General features: G+C 47.7%; 1 protein-coding gene across 5 annotated transcripts in view; it reads right to left on the bottom strand.

The window, feature by feature from the left end:
* Positions 1–14,898, bottom strand: part of RRP36 (ribosomal RNA processing 36) — a 114,384-nt gene that overhangs the window by 65,582 nt on the left and 33,904 nt on the right. For all 5 annotated transcript variants that reach the window (XM_085610124.1, XM_085610127.1, XM_085610125.1 and 2 more), the window contains exon 2: positions 9,505–10,054. In XM_085610124.1, coding sequence (XP_085466250.1) covers positions 9,505–10,048 — 544 coding nt within the window. In that variant the 5' untranslated portion in view covers positions 10,049–10,054. The remainder of the gene's footprint in view (positions 1–9,504; positions 10,055–14,898) is intronic.

Below are 14,898 nucleotides of genomic sequence, written 5' to 3'. Positions count from 1 at the left end.
TCATCCACATACTCCAGCTCTTTGGCAGCTACTCGGGTTACCAGATAAACTGGGACAAAGCCCTGATCTTCCACTTTGCTGAGGAAATCCCTCCGCTCACGTCGGCCTGCGCGGCACTAATACAATGTGACGGGTTCAAATATCTAGGTATCTAGATTATAAAGTCAGAGGAGGACTTTCTGGCCGAAATATACATACCCAATTGGCAGGACTGAGCGGAGACGTGGCACACTGGCGGCGGTTACCGACCTCCCTAATGGGTAGAGCAGTCTTGTTTAAAATGATGGCCCTCCCCAGTCTCTTATATGCTCTCCAGAACACCCGTATCAGATCGCAGATGCCTTCTTCTGGGCAATCAAAGGACAGCAGCGCAACTTGCTGTGGGAGGGTGGTAAATCACATATATCGCTGTGCAAACTACAGTGAGGGGTCTATGAGGGTGGACTGGCGATCCCAGACATTAGGAACTACTATCCGGCGTCCCAGCTTATTAATGTTAATGGCTGAGCCGGCATATAGGATCGATCGCCACGCAATAGGGGATGAAGGGTACCCTACAGCGCTGTACCGCAGGGGGCGGAAACATTTCTACCTATGCACACACAGACAGTGGTACGAGCATGGCACACAGCTACAAAGTCACTGGGGTGGGAGTCTAAATTACCACAACAAACTCCACTTTGGGAAGTGATGTGCTGGACAAAGCAGGGCGCCTGCAGGGCTTTCACAGATGAAGATCCTTGCGATAGATTGCCTTGGGGAGGTCTGGCGAAGCGGGACCATGGTTACTTTTGAAGAGCTGCTGGTAGAATACCAAATGGCTGAGGGGAAGCGGTTTCGCTACCTACAACTGAGGCACGCCCTGAGGTGCCATGTGCCAGAAGCGGAATCACTGCCCGATTACACCCCAATGGAGGACTGGTTACTACTAGACCCCATGAATGACGAGGCGGTTTCACTCGCATACCGAAAGCTAATGAATAATCTTTCGGACCCGCTGGGCCCACTGAAGCGGGCACGGGAGACGGACTTGGGGTCATTAGAAGGCGACGACTGGTCTGCAACCATGCAGAGCCCCAGGGAAATCACTATATGAACGCAGTTTAGACTGATCAAACTCAAGACTCCTACATAGGTCGTATACCCCCAGGACGCTCCAAAATAGATTGGGTTGATGGGACTCGGACCGGTGTGCCGGGGGTGTGGGGAGACCAGCACGTTCTTTCACATTATCCGGAGAGGTCCTATAATTCAGCGACACTGGGCTGAGTGGTTAGGGTTAGGTTTGAGGTGACGGGTCTTCCAATACAGGCGGATGCGCAGTGGCACTTGCTCGGCGTAACAGGGGAAGTCAAGTGGCCCACACACACCAAAATGTGGCTCCTGCTAGATTCGGAAGTAGTGAAATGAAACATAGCGAAGGCATGGGGGGTGAAGGACCCACAGAGAAACGAAAACTGGAAACTGGATCTAGACTGGTGTCAACAGGCAGAGAGAGCTGTCTATAAGAGCTGAGACTGCCCCCAAAAATGAGAACAGATGATTTGGAACTCACGGGGAAATTACAGACAATAGCTGTACAGAGTTGGGGGGAGGGGAGAATTTCAGGAGAATTAAAGCCTGGTTCCATCAGGATCCACAATTGTGAACCTGGTCCTATTCGAACTACAATGATCACCCGGCCTGACACTGCCGGAACACTCGCAACCTCGGCTTGGATTGTAATGGTGGATTGACTAAACGTTTGATTAAAAAAAACTTTTGGGGGATGGTGTTACACAGACAAAGCTGGACCTCAGAAAACAGTGTTGCTGCGGACATGCAGGATAGTTCTCAGGAAAAGGTGGGCGTCTTTGAAACATGTTTAAACCTGTGTTTAATGCCAAGTATTTAACATTAGAGCGGGCCCTCCATCTGGCTGTCATGGATCAGATGTCTGTAGATTATCTGGGAGAAGGTCGAAAATATTGGGGGATGACGTCTCCAATGGACTTGCCCCAAAATGGTCCATCATCTTAAAACAGGCTCTTGAGAGACATCAGCCTTCTGGCAGGTGCAAGTGAAACAGGTAGGGCAGCTGAGGGCTTTATCCAGGGGTGTATTAGGATCCCCGGTCTATTCCATCTGTAGATCAATGGCTTCGATGAGGATCCGCCCAATGTTCACTCCTATCCTGCTAGGGGAGACCGTCTCAAGTTTTATTAAATGTCAATAATGTCGGGGAGAGGCTCGTACCGAGGCACATGGTCTTTTTGAAGAATTTTACTCGGACGAAGTACTTAATAAAAATCAAAAATGATGTTCATAGGACCGACAAACTACAATCAGGACTTTCCGTGTAGAAGTTAGATCAGAAAAAGAAAATTGCTTGCTTATCTCAACATAATCTTCAGTGAGAAATTGGAGGCCTTTAATTAAATCATTAAATGGCAAACCGGCCAAGGTTACTGGATAATCACCATTGTTAGAAGAGAATGTGGCGCTCATGTCCCCTCTGTGCTGAGGGTTCACCGTACTAAAACGGTCCGCCAGGTGAGCCACGGGGCAGGTTACTTGGGGTAGGAGGGGGTTGAAGACCACAAGGTAAGTCAAAGGCTGCTTGGACCGCCTTTCCTCTACCTCGAGTTTCAGGTCCCGAGAGGAGCCTGAACCTCCTCCTGTCCCAGACAGGATCGAATGGTGTCCGTGTTCGTATCGGGGAGGTCTAACACTTCTCCTGCACTCAAAGCAAAACCTGGGCGAGGTCTTGGATCAGAACAATGCTCAGTTGCGGGGATTCCTTGGGCTGTAAGGCAGGTTTGGAGGGAGTACCTCGGTTTCTGTGTCAAGTAAAAAGCACTTGAATACTTTGGTTAACTCAAGAGGGAGACAACTGAACCTGAACAGACGATTGGTAAAGCATGTACTCCTATAAAGACCTCTTTTGACATGGAACCCCATCGGAGATGGCCGCCAAGTCTAAGTGATATGATTTAGAACAGGTCTTGCAGCCCGACCGCCCCAGCTTTTCCAAAACCAGGGTGTCTAAGACATCCTCCACCTCACGCCCACCCTTCTGACTGAGACTTTGCATAGATTTGCATGTTCATTTTTTCAGAAAGTTTTATTGACCCAAAGAACGCATTTCCCCTACTCTCTGCCGATTTATCTAGATCAGAGTACACAAGCTTTCTTGAATTTAGATAAACCTTTTATCTAGCAGTTCTGCAGCTACTTTCGGAACAGTCACTAGAACAGCAATTAGCGGGGAGAGAAGAATGAACTCTGTGTTGGTTGCGGTCTACAGGAAGCCCGTGATCCCATCGCGGTGTCTGTGATACTTGACACTGCAATATTCTGACGCCTTCTTGAGATGTATAATTTTGAGTATTTTATTTTTGTTGGACATAGTAAGCATCAGGCATGACTATATTATTTAGTCTGTTTGCAACAGGGTTGTTATTCATTGCTGTAAATAACTTTTGCACTACCTCCGCTTTTCAAACATTACGAGTCCCTATAATGTTGATGTTTATGGATTATACCCAAGTAATTTACTGTTTTTTATATATTTTTTGTGTGTTTTCATGCCTGATTATATGGAACTAAACTAATAATTATGAAGACTTCAACAGTTCCTGCCAGTGTGACCAAATGTTATCTGGCCAGAGTCAATGAGGCTGAACTCATTCTGGCCATGTCGGTCTGTAACTTGGGGCCCACTCTGGGCCCCAGGCCACCTCTCTCGTGGTGCACTTTACCATGAAGCCTCACTGCGTCAAAGTGTGATGATGGTAACAGGATTATCCTTGGCACTCTGAGGTAGGCTGAACCAGCTGCTTCTCATGCGGAACTCTGCGGATCCACTACTGATGGCCGTGATAAGTGGAACTTACTGGTTGCCAATAGAGACCGGGGAATTTAATGCTGTGACCACCAGAGCTCACGACAGAAACAAGGTGTCAAGGCTCAGGAAGCATGCCCTCAGAAAGGCTCAGAGGTCTGCAATCTGGTGCTTTTGCAGTTTGTTTCCAAAAAGCATTGAAAAAGCGAATAGGTCTCCCCTATGGGTGACCTATTGACCGAGCCAATTGTGTGGGGGGGTGGAAGGGGCGGGAGGATGGTAAAAATTAAATGGAGAGGATAAGCCATGCAGACGTGAAGAAGCTACACTGACCAGGGTGGGGGAGCAGTGGGGGGGGCTGGGGGCTTGGGGGGGGGGGATCAAGCAGCAATACAGACAGTTAAAGAAGTAATATGGACCAGAGTGTGGGAGGGGAAGCAGCAGCACGGACGGGGATGGGAGGGGGAAGATGCAAGGCAGGCGAGACCTAAAAACCAGCAGCATGGGATACCCTGCCTTCTCAGAGGTCAGGCCACACTTTGGAACTCTCTGCTTTTGTGTTAGTAGGGAATTGGTATGAACAGTGAAAAAAGACTAGGACAGCTGCTTATATATTTTCACTTGTACATGTAGTGCACAGTTTTGTTCATGTTAGTGCCATGGTACTATTGGCAGTGCACTTTAAAGATGTAGGTTAGGGCGTGGCCTGGAGATGGCTGCCAGAGTGGTGAGCTCCGTTGCCGCTGCCCACGAGTTGATCATCCTGTCCACCCCAGAGTCCTCGGACTCCTACCGCACAGGGGGTCTAGGACCAGGGGCCCATCCTGCTGCGGGGTCGGCTCTGAAAATGGCCAGGAGGGCCAGCCACAAGACATACGGAGAGCGCAGGGGCCGCGGAGAGAACAGCGCCTGCCATCTTGGAAAGCTGTGCTCATCCGGGAGCGCTAAACAAACCCCTGTGCAGAGGGCCCTCGATATAGTATTTTTTCTCCCCCTCTCCCCCCCGACTGCCCTGTATGGGGAACGTTCCAAGGACACCCACAAGGGAAAGGGCGGCTGCTCTGCCGGGCCATGATGAGGGCTTCCCCTGGGGGAAATGTAGGTGTTGTAAGGCTCCTTATGACGTCACAGGGGGTCATGGAGGGTGCTCGTGCCGGGATACAGTGCAGGGAGATGCATGGGGCAACCGGTCATAGTGGTTTTCCAGTGTGACGGCTGGTGATACCCATCTGTGGTGGCCCTCGGCGGGGACTCCCATCACTCCCCCCACCCCCTTTCCTGCGGAGGCATTTAGAACTGTAGCCCTGCCAAAGGAATCAAACTGACTACAGGGTCAGGAAGTAAACCTCTTTAGGGCAGATTATACAAAACTAGCAGACATAGTATCAAATGCAGAGTCCACACCTGCACAAGCAAGGCCTACTGTGACGGAGACTGCCACCCACATTAGAACCCAGGAGAAGGATATTGCTAAGCTGGCAGAAACGGTGGAAGATGCGGAAGGCGGGTCCCGCCGCAATAACATCCGGATTGAGGGACTTTTGGAGAACGTAGAAGGCGGCATTGCAAGTCTCTTACTGGAGGAGTGGCTTTCATTGGCGGTCCTAGAGGCAAAACCTCAAAGCGGTTTATAATAAAGCATGCTCACAGGATGCAGAGAAGGCTTCTGATACCGGGTGCACCTGCACAGGCCATGGCGGCTAAGCTGCTAAATCTGAAACCAGGATGCCATACTACAGACGGCATGCATAAGTTGACCACGGACAGTAGCGGATGCCACCATCAATATCTATGCGGATTATACCACATCTATACATCAATGGGAAGCCTTTCAAGGAGTTAAGAGGCACCTAAGAACTCTTGACATCCACTATGCCCTCTTCTTCCTGGAGAAACTCCGCATAGTGGACAGGGGGAGAAGCGCACTTCTTTATGGTCACGGGGGTCTAGGTCTGGCTGGAAAGGTGTGGGCAGCCCAGGCCACAAACTGGACCGGCAATGTAGGCATTGAGATGCAGGAAATGCTGCATGGCGCAACAGCGCCCACATTCCGTGCCGACACAGGCCCAGGCAAAATCTGAAAGAACTAAACTAGTAACGGACACTCAGAAGGCCTGCACTTGGGTCGCTACCAACAGATGGGAAACTCTGGAGAAAGAAACAGACCACTCCCATGAGGAATGCTCAAATGTTGGCAGCAGAGAGGAGATTCCTGCCCCACCAAAGTTTACCACAATGCCATCTGAAGAGATGGTATGAAAGGTTGAGAGGTATCGATTGCCTTCCCGGACAGGTGTGGGCGTGCTTCGATGGGGATTACCCGACCCAGCCAACAGAAACCGTACTCTTGCTCATGGGCTGAGCCGCAGCTCTCCCTTACCAGAATGACACATATATGTTAGCTACACTTGCCATGGTATTTCAAGATTTTGCTTTTCTGGGGCGAAGGACATACCATGCGTAGGGGTAGTGGCCAGTTCGAAGACCACAAGATGGTATGGTAGGGTGGAGGACATGGGAGCATGTTTCTGTTTAAAATGTTATCTGACTTAACAGACCATGGGGAGTGGTTATATCGTAAAAGGACAGAGGGATTATTGTCACGGGCACTGATCTACACAGTAACCGTAAGGTATACTCACTCAAAATACTAACATGGAACGATAACGGACTGGGTAGCCACTGGTAAACAAGCCCTCTTGTGCTACGCTGCAGATGTGGAGTTTCCACAGGTAACATTTAGGAGGGTCTAATTGTGGTTTCCTGGGGAGGGGGTGTTGGGCCACCTGGGGTATCCCTCTGCGTCCAAGAGAGTTGAAAACAGGATTTTAAAAAACAGTCACAGTTCAAGTAAACCAGGCTCCTTCTGAGGATAGGGGATGCTATACTATGCTGCTGGGCAAGTGGGAGGGGCAGTTGGTCTGGTTAATGTATACATCCCACCAGGATTACGGATTGAGATGCTGGTGCATTTGGGCAGCTTGCTACTAGGTCTCACAGCTGCAACAGTACTGGCGGGATGGAACTTTAATATGGGACACACACATGGATGAAACAGTTACACACACACACAAGGTACCCCTTGAACAGGGAAACTAGGAACCTTTGTGACTGCCTTGAGTTTGGGAGACGTATGTCAATCAATGCATAGGACAAATAAGAGTTACTCCTTTTTCTTAGGGGCACAGAACTCCCATCTCAGGATAGATTACTTCCTTACGCCGCTAGCAACGCTACACAGATTCACTGAGGCAAACTTCAAGGCAAGCAAGATCTCTAATCAGTTGCTGCTGTGCATAGCTCTAACCGCACCGACTTTACGAGGGAGAGCAGACTAGAGAATGGCCACATGGTGACTCACAAATGTGGAGAGTCTTCATAAAGAAACAGCCTTATACTTTAGAGAAACTTCCAGACGCTACGGACGCAATTACTCATTGTGAGGTTTATAAGGACACTATATGCGGGACGATCATGGCGGGTGAAATTGGGGTAAGGTAAGAGTGGCCCCAACCCTGTGGGAAGCTAGAAGAGGAACTCTTTGCCCTTGAAGCGGACTGTGTACAGATACCTTCTGATGTCCCACTTTGGTGCGTTCATCTCAAGACTGAGAAATATGGACTACTAGTCACAGATGAAATAGGAAGAGCATACATGATCAAACAGGAACAGCTGTACAAGGTGGGGAACAAAGCCGGGACACACAGTAGGCCTGACTTCACAGTAGAGGCAGGGACAGACATCATATTGGGGAAATCATAAAACCTGAATGGTTCAACTATCAGAGGTAGTGAGGAGATAGTGACAATAACGGTGGACTATAAGCAGGACTTCCACGCAATGGTCCATCACGAATAACCCTTCCCACTCTGCAGAGATGCGTATACAAGGGTGGAATAGCTCTACAGGACAGTATTGGGAAACAACCTTTACAACGCAGTCATTATGTCGCAACATCCTTTACATCGCATGTCATTACAATGCATGTCACTACAACGCAGGCATTACATCGCAAGTCATTACAACGCATACCATTACAACGCATAGTAACCTTACACTATCCAACACCTACCAAACTGTTGCACTCACTGGAGTTAGAATAGTAATTTTTACCCCTAAACTATCCAACACTTACCTTAAATGCGATGTAATGGTATGCTTTGTAATAGTATGCGTTGTAATGGTATAATTCGATGTAATGGAATGAGGTAGTTCCTAAAAATGCGATGTAATGGCATGCGATGTAAAAGAATGCGTTGTAAAGGATGTTGTCATGTAAAAACTGCATTGTAAAGGCATGCTTTGTAAATGTATGCGTTGTAACGTCATACATTAGACAGTATTATGAAGCGGCACAGATTCAAATAGTAAATAAATGGGCATATGTCGAAGGAGTACCTACATGTGCCGTAAGGGGGCGAATTACCGGTGGACGCACTACCGGCCACCGCCACAAGTGTAGTCTCTCTGTATCATAAGAGGAATAGAGAAGTAGACTGGGGAAAGGGACTCACTCTCCAAACCCCCCTCTAGGTAAAGACGAGGCTGCGTCCCATTATGGAACCAATGGGCTGTAGGCAATGGGCTATGATTGGCCCCTGCACGTTGGAGGATGTATGGGATGCAAATGGTATGGTGTCTTTGGAGACTTCCGGGCGGAAAATGCAATGCCTGCCACATAGGTTTTTAAGTATTTGCAACTACGGTCCGCAATATAGGCAAGAATACCAAGAGGGGAAGAAACAATGGAGGATTCCTTTATAGAGTCTCGACTGTAAGATGGCCATAGGATATTGAGGGCTAATTCCCTCACGTATGAGATGCTGATGAGGCTCATGCAGGGTGTACTGCCCCGACTATGGGCCCGTTGGCAAGGTGATGTGATGAGTTTGACTGACGATAACTGGAGGGAAATACTCAGGCATCCAAGTGTGAGTATACCTTCTCTGGTTAAGTAAATGAGAAAATATATGAGATGCAGCTTTACTGTTTACAGCTCGTGACGAAACGGGTCGACTGCAGCTTCGATGACATTCACAAGGTTTACTGAATTCACTACGCATTAATAAATCCCTGAACTGGATGTTCTACATACCCTAGTTTGTCCACTTAGATTCGTTGGACTTCGCTTAGGAGGGCTTCTGTATCTTTGCATTATTTCAATTTGTACAGAAGACGGGCATAGGTAAACTTGGTGGAGTTACTAAACTCTGTGGGCGAATGCCTGCAAACAGAAGGATACCACAAGCAGATTATTTGAAGTTAGTAAGCTCTGTTGGCATACGCCAGAAGGCTGGCATGCAGGTGCTAAACAATATGGGTGAACACCCTCTGGCAGAAGAGCAGCACCACCAGGCATGATGAGTTACTGTAGTGCATTGTCAAGAGCCAGCGGACAGAACAGAGGAAGACAGTAGTGTTAGTAAACTGAAGAGTCATTCGACAGAAGGCTGATACAAGCATGCCATGGGGAGTTAGTAAACTGCAAACAGATGCCCAGTGACTGAATACTGGAACAGTCAGACTTTGGTCAGTTGCTGAACGTCTGTGGGCAGACGTTTTACAGAAGACGGACTGGCATAGGCTGACTTATGAATAACTAAACTCTGTAGGACACATGCTCACGGACAGAAGACCGGCACAGGCAGACTGTGGTGGTAGTGTTTATTGGCCCTCGTTACCTTTCTTTATAGCATTATCTGGTGCTGTTTGGCCTGGACCAGCAGGAGCAGGCGGTTCCTCCGTGCTGCCTACAGAAGAATCACTATCTCCATCGTCTTCATCACTGTACGTACTACTGCTGCTGGTGGAGGTGGTGGTCTCTGTGCTGCTCTCCGTGCTGCTTTCACTGTCTTCGCTGTCCCACTCATCACTGGGGCCAGTGCTCGAGGGTCTGGAGTCAGGAAGATTTGGCAGGGCAGGGTCACCACCCGGAGAGTGGGTTCCAGGGTCATTTTCTATCTTCTTTTTGATAATGTGCACGTGGGGCTTCTTTCTGGACAGCAGTCGTCTCTTCGGTGCGATTGGTTCCAAGGCATTCTCCCCACCCGCTTCCACAACCTCCACTTGCCGGTCATCTGTTGGCTCTTGAACTTCACTCTTGGGTACCTGGGAAAGCTCTCTGTCTGTTCCCTTCTTTAGTACCCTATTCGGAGCGGATGGAGTCTGCTCCCCAGACCTTGCCTTCTTCCTTCTGAGGGAGCCCTCTTTCACCGGAAGGCCCATGTCAACCTGTGGAGAAAAATCAAGGCATGTCAGTGTGCAATAACAAGGGTGCTCTTCACGCCAAGTATACAGCTCTAACTCAGCACATTGGAAAACACTGGAGTGCAAGCAAAATGCACAGTGGCACATGTGGCGGTTCGTTTATATGAGCACAGGGGTGGGGACCCCCTACCACTGCAAGCCACTATCAGGCTCATTTGGCAATGTAAATTAGTCCCGTACGTCCTCCACTGTTTTGTTATCTTATGGGGCGGGGCTACAGAGCTCTACGTGAGTGTGACGAGCAGCTGAGGCCGAAATTGAGCTGCGCAAGTCAGATTGGCTGTATGTTTGGAGCGTTGTCCTTCCAAGCCCCAGCCAATCCTAACACTGCTATTATGCTGCTTATTATTATTTACAGCATAAGAGCAGAGCTTGGATTGGCTGGGCAGCTTCCCTCTCACCATTTCCCTTGCCATCGATTTATTTTTTATCTGTACAATCCCACCCCTTTGTGTCTAATGCTCTCTTTCTTTCCCTCACCCTTAATTCATACTGAAAGTATAACTGGTCAGAGCTACAGACTTAGAAACTGGGAGCAAGGTTAGAGTCTCAGCATCTGGCCCACTTCGTGTGCGATTCTGGGCAAATCCACATTGTAATAAAAATGAATGTTGCGGCCTCAGGACTGGAATGTGAGCTTATGTTGTGTAACTGCTTCGTAGCCACCTATACGTCCAAACTGTCTTTTTTTTTTTTTTTTTAAACAAAAGTGGTCTAAACCCAGCAAGCAGGTTTATAAAATCTGTAACTCACATGCAAAAAAATTAATTACTTGACCTCAGCCTCACCACTTAAATTCTACCAACCGCCACTGCACACCGCAGAAGCTGCAGTCCACTATGGGCCCAACCACAGCACCAACATCCAGCAGCGGTGCTACAGACTAGTATAGTGCGATACAGCAGACAGTCGAGCGGCAGCGGGGAAGCTGCAACCATAGCAGAGCCGATCTAACACACTCATCCCCCAAGACACGTGTGCACACTCACCAGTACTTACACAAGTCATTGGCCCTGTTAAAAACATACACAGCACAAACATGACTGACACACTGGTAGGTTACAAATGAAACTATGGAGGCCGCTGTACCTAAAGGTAGCTCTCGCTTCTATAGAAACAGCCTAGGCATACCTGCGCGTTAGTAGGTATCTTTAGGCAAGTCAAGACCGTGACGTCACATCCAAGTATGGAAAAAACTGTAACACAAACACTTTCCCCGTGTACAAAGGTTTATGCTGACTTCAGTAACCTGAGTGGAAACAGCCCCAGTCCAACCCCACAGATTTCCTTCATGTTGATCACGGCTATACTTATAACTTACAAAACAGATTTTTCCACTGAAAACATTGAACTATTGATGCAAATTTACACAAACGTCTGGCAACAGACACCGGTGTTAGTAAGGGGAGCCTGCACATTTATGGCCCATATTTAAAAATGGTGTTGTGTTGGTCATCCCAGAGAGGCCAAGGTGCTAGAAAAGTAACTTGAGGGGGGTCTTTAAACCTGGATACATCAAGGTGAGTTAGAAATAGAGTTTTAACAAAAGCACCTTTGTATCAATATCCAGAACGGATTAAAAGTGACTTGGGAGAGAAATACAGAGTAATCTAAAGGTACCAGCTAGGGGACTGCGAACCCCGTCTGTTCCTTTACACGTAACCCCAGCTTGTGTTGCGCTTCTCACACAGATACAAAGTCCTTCACAGCTAAGCTTGCTGTGTTGTCCTGGGTCTGAAGGTTGGCGGGACTGAATATACATATATAGGCGAGGCCCGACTATACACAGCTGTAAAAAGTTATGGCAACAGATCCTCAAAAAAGACTGTTTTCTAAGCCCTTCGATCAACTATTCTCCTCCGTCAGCTACAAGGCACCATAATCAGGGCAGAATAATGAACAACTCCACGTGCACCACTCCTGAACCGTCCGGTTGGAGTATTTGTATTTCCAGGGAGCTGAATTAAAAGGACAAAAAAACCCTGTCTTGTTACAGAAAACCAGGTCAAAAGGTACATTACAAGTAGTTTCAGTTAAGAGACAAGGGTAATGTGAGCCATAACTCTAGTTATTAGTTTTATAATTGCATTAACCTCCTCAATTGTACGCGTCCTCCTAACTGTAGCACACCTTCACGTTATACAGACCTTTCTAACCGCTAATATTCGAACACCCCCCCAGGATTTGCAAATTTCCACTGGTGTATTTCCACGAGTACTCTAAAAGCACAATTTTTTACTTCTCACCACCTAACACAAGATTATGTTTGTCCCAAGGCACCAGTGAGTTTACCTCATGGTAGCTCGAAGATGCACATCTCCAAGTCCCCTAAACCACAAGTGCAGACCCTTACAACCCAGCGATACCTCCAACTTACACACCTTCAAGTCCCTAAAACCGCCAGTGCAGACTCTTAAAACCCCGCAATACCTCAAAGTTACACACCTCCAAGTCCCCAGAAACACCAGTGCAGACCTTTACAAAGCTGCAATACTTCCAAGTTACATGCCTTCAAATTCCCAAAACCACCAGAGCAGACTCTTGCAATCCACGATACCTCCAAGATACACATATTCAAGTTCCCAAAACCAACAGTGGAGACCCTTGCAGCCCCGCAATACCTCCAAGTTACATGCCTCCAGGTCACAAAAACCACCAGTGCAGACTCTTGCAACCCCGTGTTGCCTCCAAGTTACACATCTCCAAGTCCCCATAACCACCAGTGCAGACCCTTACAACCCCACAATACCTCCAACTAACACGCCTTCAAGTCCTCAAAAGAGTCAGTACCCCACGAAGTTACATGCCTCCAAGAACCCCGTAGGCATGTGTCTGATTTGTTAAAGGTATTTTCATTCCTCACAGGAGAACTCCAGTCTGGCCTGATCTATGTTCTTGTTGATAATGATCACACAATGGCCCTTCGATCATCGTCTCCTCACTGCCTCCCCTTTTATTTAGGGGTCCTCTGGGTTTGTACATCACACTATCGGAGAGCAAGACATAAAGAGGTACAACATTGCAAGTACCTTTCTAAAATATCTTTATGTCTGTACTTAAATGTGCTGTATTTTATTCGTTGAGGGAAATCCCCAAACAGAACTCTTTTTTAGTTATATGCGAGTAAACCCTGAAAAAAACAGTTTGTTTTTTTATGCATGCATTATCCTATGCGTCTGCCTTTATTTACCACATTTATTTTCAGTATATACATATTGTTAGTCTATTAAATACTGTCTAACTTTCAATGTATACCCTGCATTTAACCCCTTCACATTTACATATTAAAACACGAACACAGTCATCTTTTATTAAATATTTTAAAATGTTATCTTTACCAGTAATTATATTTACCAGCAATGCAATGTCTCCATCCATTGTATGTGTATGTATGTATGTATGTGTGTACGGTATAACAAAAAGCAAGAGAGGGCTGTCCATGGTCAAATACATGAGCAATAGGCGACAAAGCTTTCAATGTGGGACTAGCCATGTGGTCACACCCAATGTTGCTGGTGCGCTTGGTGGTTGGAGGACAAACATTCGCTTGCGGCTTCTCCACACCACCCTGTCTTCCAGCTGTCTCACCGGGGAGACCTTTCAAAGTCTGTTGTGTCTTTGCTTCGCTTAAAGATAGCCACACCCATCTTCCTTGCGCTCCCTCAGACATTACATTTGTCTTCTACACCATTCCCCGGATACCATGAAAACTCTGCCAGAGCGCACTGCAACCCCCACTGTGGGAGCAGCTATTGTCCATGAGGACTGGAGATGGTCGGGACATGAGCCCATGGGCGGTGGTGCAGGATGGTGATAAAGATGGCGGTACTCGCTTGTTGTTAAACACACAAAAGGCGATGGCAGGAATGCTTGCAAACAGTCCAACCGCTGACATTTGCTGGAGGGTAGCATTCCAATCCACTGCTTTTTCAGTCCACCGTGCCACCTCAGACTAGACTTAACCATAAGGAAAAAAGTTGTGTTTCTGCTCCAACAGGAACAGTCAAGACAGAACTGCCAAGGTAGGACCCCGCTGAATCCAACACAAACATAGTAATGATAACGTGCTACGGACTCCTTCAGCTCACCATGCGGCTTCTCTAAGTCTCTAAACGGCACCACATGACCCTATGGGCAACCTTTTAGCATCTAGCCACAGCCAACCCTAGCCGTCTGTTGCAAACATTCATGCGATCAATACGGGGCCACAGATTCTCACAGACTGTGGCACGGACTATCAATGCTTTGTGATGTAGCATTGTATTTCCTTACTAAACACACAGCCACCACAAACCTGTATCCGCAAAAAACTCTTCTCCAGACCTGCCGGGGCTTCACGCCAGAGGCTTGCGGCCTTAGTAGACGCACTTGTCCAACGCCCTCCCACTTGAGAGGCTTCTCCCTTGGTGACTCTGCAGAACTCTTGCCACAGTGCAACGCAGGCGCATTAATGCTGCCGATGCCAGAGGTGTAGTTTGCTCAGGATTTAGATATTCCGATATCACACAACCACATGGTGGACGATCTTACAACAGTAGAGGAAAAGGTTTACATCAGGACCGGTGCCGTTTTATACACTAAAGCTAGTGGCGTTCTCGGATCATTTGCACCGCCGGAGTATTCACTTTCATTCTATCAACTTTGATACCACAATCTGCACAATAGCCTGGATGCTTCCAACCTCAGAAAAGCCAATCCTTAAATTAGTCTTTAACATTTTACATTTCAAGTCACAGATGTGTACCGTTGTTACATCACACCGCGACGCTAACCTTCCATTAAGATGCTTGATCACATTGTCAAGTCTG

This window comes from Triturus cristatus, chromosome 6 (assembly GCF_964204655.1).
Source record: "Triturus cristatus chromosome 6, aTriCri1.1, whole genome shotgun sequence".
Classification (NCBI taxonomy): domain Eukaryota; kingdom Metazoa; phylum Chordata; class Amphibia; order Caudata; family Salamandridae; genus Triturus; species Triturus cristatus.
This window is presented reverse-complemented; position numbering and strand designations above follow the sequence as displayed.